The 19,494-nt window shown below is 44.7% G+C and overlaps 3 protein-coding genes across 3 annotated transcripts in view; 2 read left to right on the top strand and 1 right to left on the bottom strand.

The window, feature by feature from the left end:
* Positions 1-19,494, top strand: part of LOC309564371 (uncharacterized protein) — a gene marked incomplete at its 3' end in the record, with an annotated part of 548,195 nt that overhangs the window by 175,201 nt on the left and 353,500 nt on the right. The gene's annotated exons all lie outside the window — the stretch shown is intronic.
* Positions 1-19,494, top strand: part of LOC309562771 (uncharacterized protein) — a 379,789-nt gene that overhangs the window by 172,148 nt on the left and 188,147 nt on the right. The gene's annotated exons all lie outside the window — the stretch shown is intronic.
* LOC309563391 (uncharacterized protein) overlaps positions 11,283-19,494 on the bottom strand; it is a 134,833-nt gene continuing 126,621 nt past the window's right edge. The window contains exons 17-21 of the mRNA XM_082267785.1: positions 15,625-15,777; positions 15,219-15,311; positions 15,019-15,127; positions 13,441-13,551; positions 11,283-12,265 (exon numbers count right to left, since the gene is read on the bottom strand). Of these exons, the coding sequence (XP_082123911.1) occupies positions 11,535-12,265; positions 13,441-13,551; positions 15,019-15,127; positions 15,219-15,311; positions 15,625-15,777 (1,197 nt within the window). The 3' untranslated portion in view covers positions 11,283-11,534. The remainder of the gene's footprint in view (positions 12,266-13,440; positions 13,552-15,018; positions 15,128-15,218; positions 15,312-15,624; positions 15,778-19,494) is intronic.

The raw sequence follows: 19,494 nt of genomic DNA, 5'->3' as shown, positions 1-19,494 counted from the left end.
CTTACCTCTACTGCTGCCAACCCAACGCTAAAACGAGGAGCAACCTCTGCCTTTGGGCTCTTCAGAAACAAACATTTCTGGTCCCTTACTGCACACAATGGTTCCTCCCATCAGCTCCTACACTACAGGGCATGTAGTAAAGTAACTCAGTTCATCTCTGCAAATCCAAATACTTTGTGAAAATATGAGAAACTCTAAGGTAGGGGTCAGCAAGTCGTCGATCATGATCCAACTCTTATCTCTTAGGTGTACTAAAGCCATTGTAAGTTTTTCAATAGATGAGAGAACTTACTCGCAACAATTCTGTGTGCGTGTTTTCCTCTCTCTGTGCACAGTATGGGTATATACATATTTTTATGATATGCAACAGACAAATCCTGATTTTAGTTCACCTTTACCAAAACCTGCCGGTGCAAATAAGGGGTGTCTGTAGATGAAAACAAACTGAGTGGCTTTGACCAAAGTAGAATAATGCCCTTGCTATAGGTGTACACCATTTATGTACCTCCTGAAGCCTGATTGGAAAACTCCTAAGAAGTTGCTAAAGACGTTGATAACACCTAGCTGTTACTGTGCACCATTGCCATCAAAGGAGCGAGCTCTTAAACATTAAGCTCAGAGCTACTGTATCAGGGGAAAGAGAGGGCATGTGAGGGGGTTTGAATCAGAGAAAATGCTCACTCCTGTGATGGTGAACATGAACATCTGGTAGGTAAATGTCCTACACTCACAGCAAAAGAAAGTATGTATGTGCCATACCTGTGGGATCCCCGTGGAGGCTGGAAATCACTGTATGTAGTAGGTACCGCTACTACAGTGATCATCGCTAGCTTCTGGGTCAGGTGCCATTGCTAACTCAGGCATTCAGAAAACACTGCATATTCTCAATGAATGCAAAGTGTTCTTTGATTGGACAATCAGGACACACACACACCTGTGGACATCGCCACAGCAGGTGGACCGTGTGAAAGAAGCCTAGGGCTCCATGTACACGGGACGTGGCAGGATGAGATGAGGGGGTGAGGACGTACGTTCCTTGAGCTCCTGAGCTCCTCCGTGAGAACCGCCAGGTGTTTGGCTCGCTCTGTCCGCCAGCTAATTGATTGCTAATTGCTGCCTGACCAACGTGCACAGCAGAGAGCGAGCCGGGATACTGCCAGACAATCAAGCCGCATCGAGCGGAGCTACACTGACCCGCGGCACCGCCACACAAGCAGGGGCTACAGAGGCTGCTTTGGGCAGTGGTACCGCCGCACAGAGCGGGGCTACACTGAGCCGAGGTACCGCCGCACCGAGCAAAGGATTGCACTGAGCAGAATACCGCTGGATCACCGGACTATCACCGGACTATCACCGGACTATCGGTCTATTAAGCCGCGCTGTACGGCTCTATACCGAGTCGCTAAGCCGCCGTGCGGAGGAGCGGAGGATTGTCGGGCAGATCTCCCGACTAGACTTCTGCTCTTCTGCCTCTGGGCTGCCTGAGTGGGGCTGAGCCGAGCCAAGCTATTGCCATTGGAGTGGAGTGGAGCCGAACCAAGCCGTAGAGCTGCCAATACTGTTATGACCCTAAGCCACCAGGTTGAGCAGAGTGTACAGTGCTTAGTGCTCAGTGGGTCAGTGCGCACAGTGTCAAGCACAGTGTCAAAGCAGTGACAAAGCAGAGACTAAGGGTGACTGAGACTGAGACTTTAGTTAAGAACTGCCAGGTTGTTTGCCTGCTCACTTTGCCTGCTAGCTAGCCTGCTTGTTAGTGACTGTGCATCGCAGCATCCGAGGCGGGATAGCGCTGAAGTATCAAGTCGCTGAACCGCTAAACCAAGCTGAACTGAATTCAGTCGCTAAGCCGCCAAGCCACTAAGCCGCAGAATTGTATTGAGAATTGCCGTACGGATTGATCGCTGACCTGCGGATCTGTTGAGCAGCTGTGCCGCCGAGCCATTGGGTTTTTTTTTTGGGTTTGGGGTTCTTTGTGTCCCCTGACCTTACACATCTACCTTAGAGCAACCTGGACTGCTTGTGCATCTGAGCCGCAGGGTCTGTTGGGTGTGGATCTGGTTGTTGTGCCGCCTGTCAGCTATGGGGAGAAGGACTTTGAGAACAACACAACCACAAAAGAAGCCGACCACCGGCTCTATAAAAAAGTATCTGGCAGTGGAGACCGAGGAGCTGCTGGAAGCAGGGGGTTCGGACCATACGCCGGGTGCCCGCTCCGGCCCTCCCCAGAGCCCGTCAGCTTCCCATAGATCGCCAGCCTCATCCTGGTGCTCGGACGGGACGGATGTCTCCCCGAGCCGATCTACAGTAGCTGCGCTTGTAAGCGGTCTTCCTACAAAGGCGGACTTAGCCTCTATGTTGAGGGGTTTGGAAAAATCAATTAAAAAAGAGGTATCCTCAGTCCGGGCGGACCTGAATCAGGTATTAACCCGGGTTGAGGAGTCCGAGCATAGATTAGATTCACATGCTGTTGCAATCCAAGAACTCCAAGCTATCTCCAAACGTCAAGCATTAGCACATAGGATGGCCCTGTATAAAATTGAGGACCAGGAAAATCGGAGCAGGCGTAATAATATCCGAATCCGAGGTCTGCCTGAAGCCATCAAGGACCCAGATCTGCTCCCTACGATAAGTGGCATTTTCAACAAGCTGCTCGGCCTCCCTGTTGACAAGTTAATGAGGATTGATAGAGCCCATAGGGCCTTTCGCCCCCGCAGCCTGCAGACAGAGACCCCAAGAGATATCATATGCAGGATCCATCACTATCCTGAGAAGGAGCGTATAATGCTTAGAGCTCGGGAAGCCCAAAACCTGGACTTTGATGGGGCACCTTTGTCGCTTTATCCTGACTTGGCTAGGGAGACCTTGGAGCGCCGCAGGGTATTAAAGCCCCTCACAGAAAAGCTGAGAGCGACCGCCATAACATACCGGTGGGGCTTTCCCTCCTGTCTAATTGCATCTAGAGAAGGACGCACTGCAACTTTGCGATTCCCCGAAGATCTGGAGGGCTTTTGCACGGCTCTTAATATACCAATACCTGACCTCCCGGGCTGGCAAGATGAAGCTTTCCCGGCTCCAGCCTCATCTGTAGATGCTGCCTGGCAGAAGACGTCTAAATTGCAGAAACCACGGAAATCTCCCTCTGACAAGCCCACTTGATTATTACTTGAATATTGGCAAGCTTTCCTGGATCCAACCCCATCTGTAGAGGCTACCTGGCAGAAGACGCCTAAACCACAGAAACCACGGAAATCTCCCTCTGACAAATCCATTTGAATATTACTTGAATATTAGTAATTATAATATTGCACTACTTTTGGACTTGGCCCCCTCCTTTTTTTTTTTTTTTTTTTTTTTTTTTTTTGGAACTGATTGACTGACTGATAGGTTGGACTGGTCCTTTAAGGCCCTATGGTTATTTTTTGGCCCCTTATGTTTCGGTTTAGACGAACAGAGGTCAACCATAGCGTTTTTTTTTTTTTTTTTTTTTTTTTTTGGGGCTATTTTGAAGATACAGAGAGAGAAAAAGTGATAATTTGATAAATTTTGCAGCTACCTGGCGAAGTCCCGCGGAGGGGCTCCGGATTTTTCAGGGTTATTATCTCTGACTGGTTCTGCCTTGACCCCCCTCTCGCTGCTCACCCCTCCCAAACTCTTGAGCGGAGCTCGGCTTTCCCTCACCTGCGTCTCCCGCCAGGTAGCGGGTCTCCAGGTGGGACCGCGGCTGAGGGATCACCGTTTTTCCGCTCTTTGGTGAGTGTTCCTCACCGACATACTGTCGCTATGGCGACAACCTTTTTCCTTCTATTCCCTGTTGTTTTTTTTTTTTTTTTTTTTTTTTTTTTTTTTTTTTTTTTTTTTTTTTTTTACTGTTCCTTTCCCCCCTTGGTGTACACCAGTCTATATGTGGATATTGGTATATATCCGGTTTAGATTTCAATGTCAAAAGTGACATATTTATCCTATAATATAAGGGGGCTTCATACTCCAGCTAAACGGCATTGTCTATATAGGGAACTGAATGCGCTGAAAGGAGAAGTAGTGTTCCTGCAGGAGACTCATATTACCCACACTTCAAATCTTAAATTGACCACTCCCACGTACCCTACTTGGTACTATAGCCTTTCGGATATTCGTAACTCCAAGGGAGTCGCCATAGGGTTCCGTAAAGGCTCACCCTTTAAACTCATACAAATGGTAGCTGATAGATTTGGGCGTTATTTGTTCCTGAAGGGCACCCTGGGTAGCACTGTTGTTTCTTTTGCAAATGTTTATGCCCCTAATCAAGATCAAGTGTCTTATTTAACGACCACCCTGCGTAGGTTCCATGAATTTGCTGACGGAATATCAGTGGTGGCAGGCGATTTCAACGTCACTATGGACCCCCTGCTGGATACCTCCTCTGGTAAGTCTTATATCTCATATAAACGGTTAAACTATTTGCGTACACAATTGCATGAATTTCAATTAATAGATGCTTGGCGTGTTTTCCACCCTTCAGATAGGGATTACTCGTATTTTTCCAAAACACATAATTCATATTCAAGACTTGACTATTTCTTGGTGGACCATTTCCACCTCGAACTAGTTGACTCTGTCACTATTGCTTCATCTTCTATTTCGGATCATTCCCCTATTTGTCTGACTTTGAAGATTCCTTCTCTCCTTTATAAAAAATCCACATGGAAGTTAAACGATTCCCTAATTCTGAGCCCCCCGGACAAACAAAATATAGGTAAAGAACTAGATAATTTTTTTGTTGACAACTCCTTGCCGGAGGTCAATACTGCTGTTCGCTGGGAGGCCCATAAAGCCTATATTAGGGGTAAACTAATAGAATTAGGAGCAAGGAAGAAGAAAGAGCGCGTATCATGTCAAAGAACTCTTGTTGCTGAAATACAGGTTCTTGAACGCTCTCATAAGGCCTCCCTTGCTGTCTCTACCCTACAGTTACTGACTAAAAAACGGGAGGAGCTTAAGGCCCTATTTCATGCACAAAACAAGGCCATATATCGCAAGGTGTCCCAAAGGATATACGAATGGGGTGATAAACCTGGCCGACACCTGGCACGGTCTTTGCAACAACAAAAAGTAGCCTCCTATATTCCTAAAATCAAGCGACACGATGACTCTTTGGCGCACGATTCCACCTCTATCGCGGCCGAATTTCATAAATTCTATTTAAATCTCTATTCTGTCCCGAAAGCTATCTCGGATCCAGAAAAGCGTAGATCATTGATGTCAGAATATCTTGCTAGTGCCAATCTCTCTTCTATCCCACCAGAGAAAGTTAATTCTCTGGAGGATGAAATTTCGGTGGAAGAACTCAGAGCCGCTTTAATCTCTACCCCAATGGGGAAGGCCCCGGGCCCTGACGGCTTTTCGGCCTTTTACTATAAACAATACACCGAAACCTTGCTCCCTCACCTGGCCTCCTATGCTAACTCTATTCTGGAAGACTCTTCTTTGCGTCCGGAGACTTTGCATGCATATGTTACGTTAATCCCGAAAGAGGGTAAAGACCCCTCTTTATGTTCTAGCTATCGTCCCATTTCTTTGTTAAATGTCGATGTTAAACTATATGCCAAGGTAATCGCCAACAGATTGCTCCCCTTTTTACCCGCTAGTATCGCTAACAGTCAAACTGGTTTCATTCCTGGTCGTGAGGTGAGGGACAATGTGTCACGCACAATTTCACTTTTATCTTTTGTTCGCCGGCGCTCCCAGCCCACCCTGTTGCTTTCCACGGATGCTGAAAAAGCGTTCGACAGGGTGGACTGGGAGTTCCTGATGGCGACACTACAGGCGTTTGGTCTAGGCCCCCGCCTGTGTCGTTTGATTAATGCGTTATATAAATCCCCTACTGCTCAGATTAAGATTAACGGTATCCTTAGCGAATCAATCAAGCTCTCTAATGGGACCAGACAGGGCTGCCCGCTCTCCCCTATACTTTTTGTTTTATCCTTGGAACCTTTTCTGGCTAGAATTCAAGCAAACCCCTCGATTCACGGTATCACGGTCGGGTCTATGTCACAGAAATACGCGGCTTATGCGGACGATGTTCTTTTTTATGTACAACAACCCATGATATCTCTGCCTAATCTCCTTTCTGAATTTGATAGATATAGTGCTTTGTCTAATTTTAAAATCAATTTAACGAAGTCGGAAATCTTAAACGTTACAATTGCCCCGGCAATGGCACATGATATCAGCCCAGCATTTCCCTTTATATGGCAACCTTATTCTTTTAAATACTTAGGGGTACATATTACTGCCCAGGTGGAGGATCTAGCACGAGCAAATTATATTCCTTTACTTAACACAATTAGAGCTAACTTTGCGAATTGGCATCATTTAGCCACCTCTTGGATGGGGAGGGTGAATGTTGTCAAGATGAATGTGCTGCCCAGGGTGCTCTTCATGTTTCAAATGCTTCCGTTTAACATACCCGTCAATTTGGTGAGGACCTTAAATTCTTTGGTTAGAGCATATGTTTGGCGCCGCTCACAGCCTCGGCTTGCGCTCTCGCTACTTTCGCGGGGCAAAAGCCGGGGGGGGTTGGCGGTGCCGGACTTCGGGAGATATCTGAATGCCATCTCCCTGGTTCGGATAGCCGATTGGAAATTTCATACAGAGGAAAAGCTCTGGGTACAGCTGGAGCAGAAGCTGGCAAATACATCATTATATACTCAACTTTGGATACCGCCGGAGACTAGAAATCTTGCTGACACTATTTCGCCTTTAACCAGTTCGGTTTTCCGCGTCTGGGATCGGCTTCATAGGCTCCATAAAATTCCATACAACTCACCGCTTATGCCGATTTTAGGCCATAGCCTTTTCCCGCCTGGTTATAAAGATCACTGTTTCTCCCAGTGGCTACCACAGGCCAATGCTACGCTGCTGCATCATATAACGGGGACGGAAGGAATACTTCCATTCTCTAAAATATGCCAGGCCTCACCAAAGACATTTATGGATTGTTGGAAATACCACCAACTCCAGCAATTTGTAAAAAAACTGCCTTACCCCTTACGCAACATACACTCCCTGAACCCGATTGAACAAATCCTAGCACGCCCTGAATCAGGTAAAGGTTTATTATCAAAGTTTTATAAGGCATTGGACGCACTAAGCCCCAACTCCACCCCACATTTTTTGAAACAGTGGCAACTAGATTTTAAATGTACTTTTTCGCCGACACAGGAGGAGGTTATTCTTCAATTGTCTCATAGTTCAGGAACATCGGCGCGGACAGCAGAAGCCAATTATAAGTTTCTCACTAGATGGCACTACTCCCCCGTTAAGCTACAGAGGATGACACCATCTCTCTCGGCTGCCTGTTGGAGAGGCTGTGGGCTTAGAGCTACGCACGCACATATATGGTGGTTCTGCCCAGCAATCCGACCCTTTTGGACTAGCGTACTATCTTTAATTGAAGAGATTCAGGGTTTACCTATTGCTAGGGATCCGTTGTCTGTCTTATTCCATGACACTAAACTTCCTCCGGCCCAGTATCAAAAGTCTATTACCCCTCACCTTTTAAATGCAGCCAAAGCATTAATCCCAAAATATTGGAAACAGTCTACAGTCCCCTCGATACCTCAATGGTTGCGGGCAGTCGACCGTACTTACTACCTGGAAGACATGACATTGGATCTTCGTGGTCAGGCATCTCTGGCACGTAAGATTTGGTCATGTTGGTTAACATTTACCCACACTAACATATACGCTTCATATATGGCTGAGGCCTCTCTAGGTTAGAACGTCAAGACTGGTGAAACACCAAGGGACCCCCTTCCTTTTTTTTTTTTTTTTTTTTTTTTTTTTTTTTTTTTTTTTTTTTTTCCCCTCCCCAGTTTTCTTTTTTCCATCTTTCTCCTCTCTTTTCTTTCTCTCCTCTCTTTAGTGGAGAGCCCCGCTTAAACAAATGGACTAAAATGCTTAACAATCCCAGAAATATTGATTTTTGTAGGTATATTAAACCGTATGTTTTCTGCATTGGTTCTAGTTATGACGAGCAGGGACTGCCTAACTGTATATAATCTGGGGAGACCCCCCTTTTTCTTTTCTTTTTTTTTTTCATGCTTGTATAATCTGTATAAAACTCAATAAAAAACATATTAAAAAGTTCTTTGATTGGACAAGCTGGAGATTCCTACATCACCACCCTGCCTCTCCACCTCGTCCAATCAGAAAATGCATTACATTAATTTAAGTGTTCTCAAAAAGGAACCCATCTTGTTGTGACAAAATACTGCGTTAGGAGGTGTGGCCGAGGCCCATCCTGGTATTTGCCACTATGTGCAAAACCATTGCACAGAGCAGGTAAGTATAACATGTTTGTTCATTTAATTTAAAAAATCTAGATTAACAATCACTTTAAGCTCTTGAAACTTCAGTATTGATTTAAATTCCATTATAGTATGAAAAAAGAATGTCGTCTATGTACCCGTACCATGGTACAATATGGCACAGGTACATAGCGAGATCATCTCTTCCATAAAGGTCTTATTTGCACCCACCTTCTAGGTACAGGTTGGCATAGAATGAGCTACATGTCTTTCCCATTGCTTCTCCTTGCAACTGGAAGTAGTGGGACCCTGAAAATGTAAAAACACTGGGGTTGATTTACTAAGACTGAAGAGTGCAAAATCTGGTGCTGTTGTGCATGATAGCCAATCAGCTTCTAACTTAAGCTTGTTCAATTAAGCTTTGACAAACAAAAACTGGTTTCTATGCACAGCTGCACTGGATTTTACACTTTCCAGCTTTAGTAAATTAACCCATTGTGTGAAGTAACTTAAACAGGCATAGGAGAAAGGAATTGTGGTTGTGTTGTTCTATAACACACTTAGTCATACATTTGCACTGCTTGTATATCCAAACTTTGGGGAATTGACCAAAACAAAGATTTAAAATCCCAAATTACTAGACCTACTTAGAGAAATGAAAATAATGCTGAGCACACGGTCTGCTTCTGTCTTTGGAATGGAGTGAAGAAGCGTGAACCTTTAGTAGGCCCTTCAGATACAGAGAATCCAGATTCCTTTGAGCTTTAAAAGTTAGTGGGCCACATTTGAAATAAGTTCACTGTTTTATTGATAATCAGAGGCATGAGGAAATCAGTTTAATCAAACAAGATATAAAATGTTTCACAGCACAGCATAATACAAATGAATATATATTAAATAAGATGATGCCGTAGCAGATAACTTCTGGAGACAATGCAATTAGTGAGCATTGGAGATGGGCCGTCCATGTGTATTGTCTTGATTGTCCCAAAAAGTGTTTTTACTATTTTATCAGAATGAAACTAAAAGAATCAGATAAAAATTTCTGGTAGCAGTACACATGGAAGGTCAGATTTAAGCAAGAATCACTGCCAATTTGAGTGATAAGGGAAGAATCAGGCCATGTAGGTCTTCCCTGAGGAGTGATAACTAGCATTCTAAATTTCAGAAAAAGCCTGGTTTTGAAAAAAGATTTCATGATTTTTTGAAGCCAGCAATGATTGTTCACTCTTCTGCGACGAAACGAGAACACGAGTCACTGCACATAGGTGACCAATGCACTTGGTCTGAATCTAGCAGAAGACAGTAGCCAGTTCTAATACTCCATTGAGACAGGTTTATGTTTCCCTGCTTGTGTTGCGTTTAATATATATCAGTTTTCTGATTGTTTTTCTCAGACTTACATAGAAGAATCTGTTTGTTTGCCTTAGAAGCAAACATCAGGTTTCTTTGTTCCCATTGTATTCTGTTGATGCATTCAGGTCACCATGGCCAAACATAGCTTGACTTTTTGACATATATGACCTATGGTATGTATAATACAATAGTGCCTGTGACGGCACTCACCGTCACTGGGAGTGAAAGGCAGATACTTAATGGTTTGGATTGCTTCAAGTGGGACAGTAATATTTGTCAGCAATATCTCTCAAGGAATATGAAGATTTAATCCCACTTTACACTGTGAGACCTATAGCCTGTTACCATGAAGTCTGACTCCGAAATAATCATAGCAATACGTAGATGTGTATTCCATGTACTTCAATATAGGAGACGGACAGACTGTCATTGGCAGTTTTCTCCTATTGTCTATCTATTGAGATGGAATGTGGATTGTGTTAAGTCTGCCCGTCCCATTGTTAAATGTTAATGAGCCCACATTATTCTGTCCAGATGGCTAGATAATTAGTTCAGGTTAATTCTGTTTCTGTATACAATTTCATCTACATATGATAATGTAATCAGGCAACCCCTGACCTGTGTGTGGTAATATGATCAGGAGGGGGAGGTCCATGCTGTATATATATTCTGTGTGACTGTTCAATAAAGAGTGATTCCCGTACAAGCTAAGTTGTCGGCTAGCTTTGTATGATGGCAGCTAGGATTTGATATCTATGTTCATGACTGTAGGAAGCCGTATACTGATGGAAGTCCACAAACACAGTGTGGGTCGGGGGTTCCGTTACAGTGCCATCTACAGGTTGAATTGAGAAACATTTCTCCCATAGAAGAATATGTTAAAGGAAGTAGTAAGAAAGTATACTCTCATGTTGGATTGTCTACCAAACTTTCCAAATAAAAGGTCGGCAGGTTAAGCTGACAGAGGACTCTGTCAACACCAATATAACGACGTAACACCAAGGAAGGTCTGTACCAGAGGAAACTTTACCTGATGACACTTTCATCTGATTTCCTGCAATTACTTGTAGAGTAGAGCATTATATTCTTGTTGCCTATGGAAATCGTGAAGCTACTATACCCTGAGCTAAGTAACTTTTTAGCCTATTTCTGTTGTTTACAGACCATAGTCCTTGCTTATTCGCTAGGAAGTAGGTTACTAGTAACCACTTACTGTTCTTCTGTCTCCTATCTATGGCCAACTTAACAGTTTTAAATAAGCAATGCGAGAGTTGGTTGAGGTATTTGTTTAAAACAGACACATACATCTAAGAATCTATTGTACCTCTCAGTGGTCATGCCATGGCATAAGAGTTGAACAATGACCTGAATGCTGTTATTTTTTTCTGCTTTCAGTGTATTTGCCCAGATTGCTTTTTTGAATCACTAGCCTAAAAAAACAATATACGAGTCAAAAAAAGCATATAGGATTGAATAAAAACAGACACCTGCTTTTTTAAATACTACAGTGCTAAGCACGAATCCCATAAAACCCAAACCAAAAAAGCGATACAAGCTATTTCAGCCTTTGTAATAAAATAACTGCTGACGAGAGCAGTTAAAATAAGTCTAAAAGAATAGTCTAAAAGAATAAAACCATGGTACTGTTATTTGCATGGCTAATTAGGCAAAAAATGGCATGGTGCTGGTTTAGCTTGGTCTTTTGTCCAATGTAACTGCTAAAAAGCAAGTAAAATGTGAATATGTGTGGTTACCAGTGTCAATTACGTGGTGTAATTCAAAATTGTCCAATCCCTCAAAGTGAAAAAACGGATAACCATTGATGTGAATTATTTGATGTGCAAAAAGCTGCTCTTCTTTAGTAACCAATTTCCAACATGTTGAACACGTTTATGGCTTCTCTCCCAAGTGAGTTCTCTGATGTTCGAGAAGACTGGCCTTTCGGGTAAAACTCTTCCCGCATGCTAAACACGAGTACGGCTTGACCCCTGTGTGAGTCCTCTGGTGTATCATAAGATGGTCCCTCCGGGTAAAACATTTCCCACACTCAGTACATGAAAATGGCTTCTCCCCAGTGTGGGTTCTCTGGTGTTTAATAAGAGTCGAATTAAGAGAAAAACATCTCCCGCATTCAGAACACGAGAATGGCTTCTCGCCTGTGTGGACAATCTTGTGTCTGTTAAGAGTCGAATTAAAAGAAAAACTCTTCCCGCATTCAGAACACGAATATGGTTTCACCCCCGTGTGCGTTCTCTCATGTAAAGGAAGATATCCTACCTGGGTAAAACATTTCCCACATACAGAACATGAATATGGCTTCTCCGCCGTGTGAGGCATCTGGTGAGTCATGGATCCTGCCCTCTGAGTAAAACGATGCCCATCTATGGAACACGGAAATAGTTGACCCCCTCTAGGATCTGTATGATGGGTGATGGAAGGCAAATGATCAGAAAAACTCCTCCTATATGCAGCGGGATCAGATGACAAATCTGCACTGTAAGGTATTGAAAGGCGGTGTGCAATAATGGGGTTTTCTTCTGAAGAGTCATATGTAACGTCAGTTCCCATTTCAGGAGAGACCATTTGATGTTTCTCTGTATTATTCACTTGATCATGTCGTCCTGGAGGTAAAGGTTTTTGATTTTAAACTCAAAAATAAACATTAAACACATACTAAAGGAAAGACAAAACACTATGTGATCATTCACATGGGTGCTCAACCCTGTGCATCATGCAGAGTTGTTCATGTTACTTTTATTTTACTACCACTGAACTGAGTGCAGGCAGCCCATATAAAGTGAATGGGTACAAATTGGCTGTACAGACTCACCTGTACAAATTAAATTGAAAGGGACGAGTGCATAAACCCAAACAGGCTCTGCAATGGGGTTTGTGCACTCATCCCTGCATACCCATTAAACTCGGCTGTTTGGAAGAGTCTGTATAGTCAGTGTGCTAGGTTCACTTTATATGGGTTGCCCCTTTGCAACTTGGCATAAAAACAATTAGCTCTGCTCACTTTATTGGGCTAAGCGCCTATTCGAATTAGTCCTATGGGTTTTTTAAGGTGTCGAGACCTGGATCACTTGCTAGTGGCACTGTGGAGCAGAAGGTTGTAGTTCTGGTGTCCACCAGCCTGTGTCCCACAGTAGCCAGCAGATCCCAGTCAGTCTCCACCTGATGCTGGCTACTGGGAAGGTATTGTTCCCTCATGCTTCAGTTTTTTTTCCTGCTTGCTATTTGAGCCTGAACCTAAATCCTGTCTGATCCTACCTGTCTTGTACCTGTACCTTGTACCCTGCTCCCTCATTTCTGATCACAGTACTGGTTCCACCATTCCTTACATGTGCGGTATTACCCTGTTTTTCTGTGTTCCACACTTTGTTTATATTGTATATAGTTAGTTGCTAGTTAAGCTTTCTATTACTTAGTTAAGCTGTTTATTAGGTATTTTTGTCAGTTGGCTATGGCTCACTTGTATTTTCACATTTGCTGTGTATTTTGGTTGCTGATGTTTGGATGGGTTTTGTTTCACTGTTAATAAACTTGCTTAAATCATATATAGTTTGGTCCCAGTTTCCTAAATTTAGCTACGCAAATCTGGCTATCGCTGCAGTCGGTATCCTTGGCATAAAGATTATTGGCGCATAGTATGGCTCTTCAACTGGATTGGATCTTCCACCGAAACCTACCATGTTTATTAAGATGGTTAAACCTAATTTATTTTCAATGTACATGTTTACAGTCTAAAACTATTTTTTACAACCTAAGAACAATATTTAAAGATTTTTCTCACCTGTACCAATCACAATAGGGATTTCATCTTCTTCGATTTTCACATAATCTATGCTTCCTTCCTCCTCCTCAACTTTGACGTCTCTCTGAGTTTCTCTGGTGTCTTCAGCGTCTGTGAATGAAATTATTTGAATATATGTATATATATATATATATATATATATATGTGTGAAGCCCTCGGTACTGAGATGTAAGAAGAGACCCCTGAGAGTGTGTGTGGGGGGAGATTGGTAAAGTCTCTTGGCTGGTAACACGCAATAACATTATGAGACACTTTGAAAAAGGCATAATTGGATGACGAAACACGTCAGACCGTGGCCGGATTAAGTCCGGAACCAGAGGTCGGCTATCTTGGTATGTATTGGATGTCAAAGCTTAGCCTTAGGGGACAAAGCATGTAATAAAAATAGTATTATTTCTACAGTACATATGAGTGAAGCCCCTGTACTGAGATGTATGAGAGACCCCAGAGAGTGTGTGTGGGGTGGGGGGAGACTGATCTCTTGGCTGGTAACACACATTGCCATGATGTAAGGAGGAGAGTCGGAGTCATGTTTCTTATCAATAGGAAAACAGTGCCTGGGACAATGCACATAACGTCCTCAATGAACTTAACTTTACATCAAAAGATCCCTTCAGATCAGAGGTTTTCCCCATCACATGAAAGGTCCCCTCTTCATGTCACAGGCCCCCCATCACATCAGAAGCCCCTCTATTCATGAAGGCCCCAATCACATCAGAGTTACCCCTTTACATCAGTGGCTCACTCTACATCAGTAGTCCCATCACATCAGAGTTCTCCCAATACCAAAGAGTCCTCTCTATACATCAGAGGCTCCTCTATACAAGAAAGTTCCCATCACTCCAGCAGAGAAAAAAACAGCAGGAGATGGAAATAGTATGTAGGAGGCTGGCATGGATCTTCTCCTGAAAGCTGGAGTCATCCCTGCATGCTCCTCGCCTTGAATCAGAGTCATGCCTTGCCATGGTATGGATGAGCTAGCTGCCATTACCATAGCAATAAACAACACCATGCGTCCTGACCCTAGAGAAGGGGTCTTCAAACTATGGCCCTCCAGTTCTTCACGAACCACAATTCCCATCATGCCTAGCAGTGCCATCTTAAGAGCCTTATAGGCCCCTGGGCAATGCAGTGCACTGGGGCCCCCTGCGGAGCAGCGATAGCCCAGCGGCCAATGGGAGGGGCGTCTGGAGGAAGAGGGCGGGGCGGACAACGGGGGGGCCCTAGACCACCAGGTAATCTTGATTCTGGCCTCAGGCCTGTTGACAGGTAATTGCCACCATGTGTGTGGGGTCGGGCCCCTTGGCAAGTGGAGCCCCAGGGCAACCGCCGGGCATGCCAATTGGAAAAGACGGCCCTGATGCCTAGTCATGTCTGTGAATGTCAGAGTTTTACAATGCCTCATGGGATGTGTAGCTCCGCAACAGCTGGAGGGCCATAATTTGAGAATCCCTGCCCTAGAGCATCACCGGTTGTTTTGGTACCGGTGGGGGGGAGAAGAGATTGTTGTAGTGACCGAACAAGGAGAATCTGGGACTCCTATTACTTATTACTCACCTGTGCTGATCTCTGGAGGGATCTCCTCTTCCTTACATGGCTCATCACCCTTCACATATATCACATCTTCATCTATATCTTGAGTTTTATATTCAGTTAGGGATCCTTCCTACATAACCAACAAAAAAGAAGAATGCCATCCAGTTTCCTGGGCTGGGTTTTGACACCGGCTACACGTTCTCCAATTAAAATGAATCTACCTGATAGTTCTGAGGGATCTCCTGATGTTGCTCTGTGGAGTCCCGGGAATACAGAGGACGGGGACATCTCTCTGGGGGATTTCTGTTACTGGATCCATCTGTAGGAAACACACACACTGACTGAATACATTGTTTCTATGTGTTTATATCAGAGGATGTGTGTATCTAGGGGGATCCTCAATAGACAGTCTTCTCTTACCCGGTGATGTGAGGGGTGGCCGGTTCTCCATCATATTCTCACAGAGATCCTTGTGTCCTTCCAGAAACTCCCATCCCTCCATGGAAAAATAAACAGAGCCGTCCTGACCCCTTATAGGAACCTGACACACACAATGATACAGTCACCATCCAGACACATCCCTCGTCTGTTACTGGATAATGTCCCAGAATTCCCGGCACCACTCACCTCTCCCGTCAGCAGCTCAATGATCTCACTGGTGACTTCTTGAACCTTCTTGTTCTTTTTCAGGGAGTGAGATGGAGGCTGCACAGTAGTGTGTTGGGACTTCATCAAGTTTGAGGCCAATAACCCATCAGAAAATTTGAAAGCCACATAATTCTATATTGAAAACAAAAATACAAAGTAATGCCACGACCCAAACTGGAGTAAACTCAAGGCATTAACCACTTGACCTCTGGTCATGGTTTTACCCCCTTAAAGCGGAGTTCCGGGCACAAAAACTATATTTTTTTTTGTGCCCCTCCGCTAGGTAGACCTCACCTGAAAAGGAATTGGATAGTTATTTTTTTTTTTTTTTGTTTACTCACCTTGTAATTGAAGATCGAAGATACTCACCTCAGAGTACTTCCTCCCTCGGAGCCGCGGCTCCGCTGTCACTTCCTGTCTCGCTATGATTCCTGGGAGCTGAACGTCATCGCTCCCAGGAATCAATGCGACGGCACCGGCCCCGCTCGTCATTTCCGGGCGACGCCGCATTCCCCTGCTAAACAGCTTCTGGGCATGCCCAGAAGCTGTTTAGGAATGCGGCGCCGCACCGGAAGTGACGAGAGGGGCCGGTGCAGGCGCATTCTGGGAGAAGAAGACGCGGAAGAAGACACAGAAGAGGACCGCGCCGGCTTCAGCTGCCCACAACAGAGATGGCAACGCTGGAGAAGAAATTTTAGTGTTTCTTCTAAAAGGTAAGTGCGAACCGGGACAGATCAGAGGCTATCCATTGTGGAATGTGCTAGCCCTGACTGTCCCGGGGGTATGTTTAGTAAAAAATGACTTCTGTGCCCGGAACTCCGCTTTAACCGCTTGCCGACTGCCGCACGACTATTTACTGCGGCGGTCGGCCCCTCACAGGCAAAGCGACGTAGGGCTACGTCGCTAGCCTGTGAGGCTCCAGGGAGCGAGCGCGCGCCGCCGGAGGCGCGCTCCGGCTCCCACGCGGTCACAGACTCCCTGCACGTGAACCCGATGTCCGCCGGGCACTCGCGATCTTCTGTTACACCGGAAGAAAGGCAGGCGGCTGATGTAAACAAAGCAGCCTGTCATTCTCCCCTGTGTAAGAATGGAGATCATACGGTTCTACTATGTAGGACGGACCGTTGATCTCTGTTCTTACACCAGTAGCCACAGCCAATCACAGTTAGAAACACACCCCTAGGGACACACTTAACCCCTCCCTCTCCAATAAAGTTAACTCCTTCACTGCCAGTGTAATTTTTACAGTAACAGTGCATATGTATAGCACTGATTACTGCAGTAATATCACTGGTACCCCCAAAAGTGTCAAAAATGTCAGTCAAGGGTCCGATCTGTCCGCCGCAATGTCGCAGTCCCGCAAAAAAAAAAAATCGCAGATCGCCGCCATTACTCGTTAAAAAAAAAAAAACAACAAAAATGACAAAAATCTTTCCCGTAGTTAGTAAACGCAATAACTTTTGCGCAAACCAATCAAAATACGCTTTTTGCGATTTTTTTTTTACCAAACATATGTAGCAGAAAACAAATTGGCCTAAAATGTTAAAAAATTTAGATTTTTACTTTTTTTTTTGGGGAATTTCATATAAAAAAATGTGAAAAATATTGTTATTTTTGCAAAATTGACGCTCTTTTTTTGTTTATAGCGCATGATCAAAAAATCGCACAGGTGATCAAATACCACCAAAAGAAAGCTCTGTTTGTGGGGAAAAAAGGACGTCAATTTCCTTTAGGCACAGCGTCGCACAACCGCGCAATTGTCCGTTAAAGTCACGCAGTGCCGAATCACAAAATAGGCCCTATTCAGGAAGGGGGAAAAAATCTTCCAGGGCTTAAGTGGTTAAGAAGTTGGGTACATTGAATAAGTGCACCTTGTCACTGAGGAGAAAGGACCACTTTCATTGATACAGGCTAATGATTTCTGTCAATCAATCCTTGCCAGTAAATGCTACAATTCGACAAGAGGCTGAGCAAGGCCCAATCAGGGTGCAGCACAAAAAAACAAGGCGTGTAGCCTTCATAGAAAAACAAGTATGGCTGAACCAAGGTACATGCAAAGGATGCAATGAGATGTCATGTGAACTCCCAGAATCCCCCTCACTCCTCCAGCCAGCTCTGTGTTTTATTAATAGAAATAAGATTGATGTCATGTGACCTCCCAGAATCCTCCTCACCTCTCCGGTCAGGTCTGGGTTTTATTAATAGAGATAAGAGTGATGTCATGTGACCTCCCAGAATCCTCCTCACCTCCCCGGTCAGCTCTGTGTTTTATTAATAGAGATAAGAGTGATGTCATGTGACCTCCCAGAATCCTCCTCTCCTCTCCAGTCAGCTCTGTGTTTTATTAATAGGGATAAGAGTGATGTCATGTCACCTCCCAGAATCCTCCTCACCTCTCCAGTTAGCAGGTAGATGATCTCCAGGGTGAGGTTTAGTATCCTCTCCGTCATGTGATTCCTGTCCGTCTCCATCCTCAGTCAGTTGACCTTCTTACAGGGGTTTCCTCATAAACTGTATTTAGCTTCTGTTAGGTCACAGTGGCTGCACAGCGAGATTAAAACCCGGAATCAGAGTCAGATGTGTTTACGTTAGAATATAGAATAAGTGAGGGCAGACAGACAAAAGTAAGATTAAGAGAAATAGAAATGTTAGCAACTACACCGGCTAGACTGGTTTTCTTTGGTTGAGTCTTGGGAAGCCTTAAACAGACTTTTAATCTGCGTATATTTTGCCCCCCCATCATCAACATTTCGAGACTGGGCCTCTGTGTTTCTCTATACCAGGGGTCTCCAAACTTTCTAAACAAACGCCCAGTTTACTGTCTTTCAGATTTTTTTTTTTTTTTGGGGGGGGGGGCACAGATTGTGGCCATGGGAAGTAGCAAAATCCCTAAGTCAGTGGGAAAGAATTGTGCCCCATCATTGATGTCTTTCGGCCCCATTGTTGGTGTCATTGGGAGGAATAGTGCCCCTTCATTGGTGTCAGTGGGGGGAACTATGCCCCATTGTTGGTGTCATTGGGAGGAATAGTGACCCTTCATTGGTGTCAGTGGGCGGAACTATGCCCCATTGTTGGTGTCATTGGGAGGAATAGTGACCCTTCATTGGTGTCAGTGGGGAGAACTATGCCCCATTGTTGGTGTCATTAGGAGGAATAATGACCCTTTATTGGTTTCAGTGGGGGGGAACTATGCCCCATTGTTGGTGTCATTGGGAGGAATAGTGCCCCTTCATTGGTGTCAGTGGCAGGAATAGTGCCCCATTGTTGGTGTCATTGGGAGGAATAGTGACCCTTCATTGGTGTCAGTGGGGGGAAACTATGCCCCATTGTTGTTGTAGTTGGGAGGAATAGTGACCCTTCATTGGTGTCAGTGGGGGAAACTATGCCCCATTGTTGGTGTCATTGGGAGGAATAGTGCCCCTTCATTAGTGTCAATGGGGAGAACTATGCCCCATTGTTGGTGTCATTGGGAGGAATAATGACCCTTCATTGGTTTCAGTGGGGGGAAATATGCCCCATTGTTGGTGCCATTGGGAGGAATAGTGCCCCTTCATTGGTGTCAGTGGGGAGAACTATGCCCCATTGTTGGTGTCATTAGGAGGAATAATGACCCTTCATTGGTTTCAGTGGGGGGGAACTATGCCCCATTGTTGGTGTCATTGGGAGGAATAGTGCCCCTTCATTGGTGTCAGTGGGGGGAACTATGCCCCATTGTTGGTGTCATTGGGAGGAATAGTGACCCTTCATTGGTGTCAGTGGGGAGAACTATGCCCCATTGTTGGTGTCATTAGGAGGAATAATGACCCTTCATTGGTTTCAGTGGGGGGAAATATGCCCCATTGTTGGTGT

This window comes from Pelophylax lessonae (genome assembly GCF_965119305.1).
Source record: "Pelophylax lessonae genome assembly, chromosome: 9".
Classification (NCBI taxonomy): Eukaryota; Metazoa; Chordata; class Amphibia; order Anura; family Ranidae; genus Pelophylax; species Pelophylax lessonae.
This window is presented reverse-complemented; position numbering and strand designations above follow the sequence as displayed.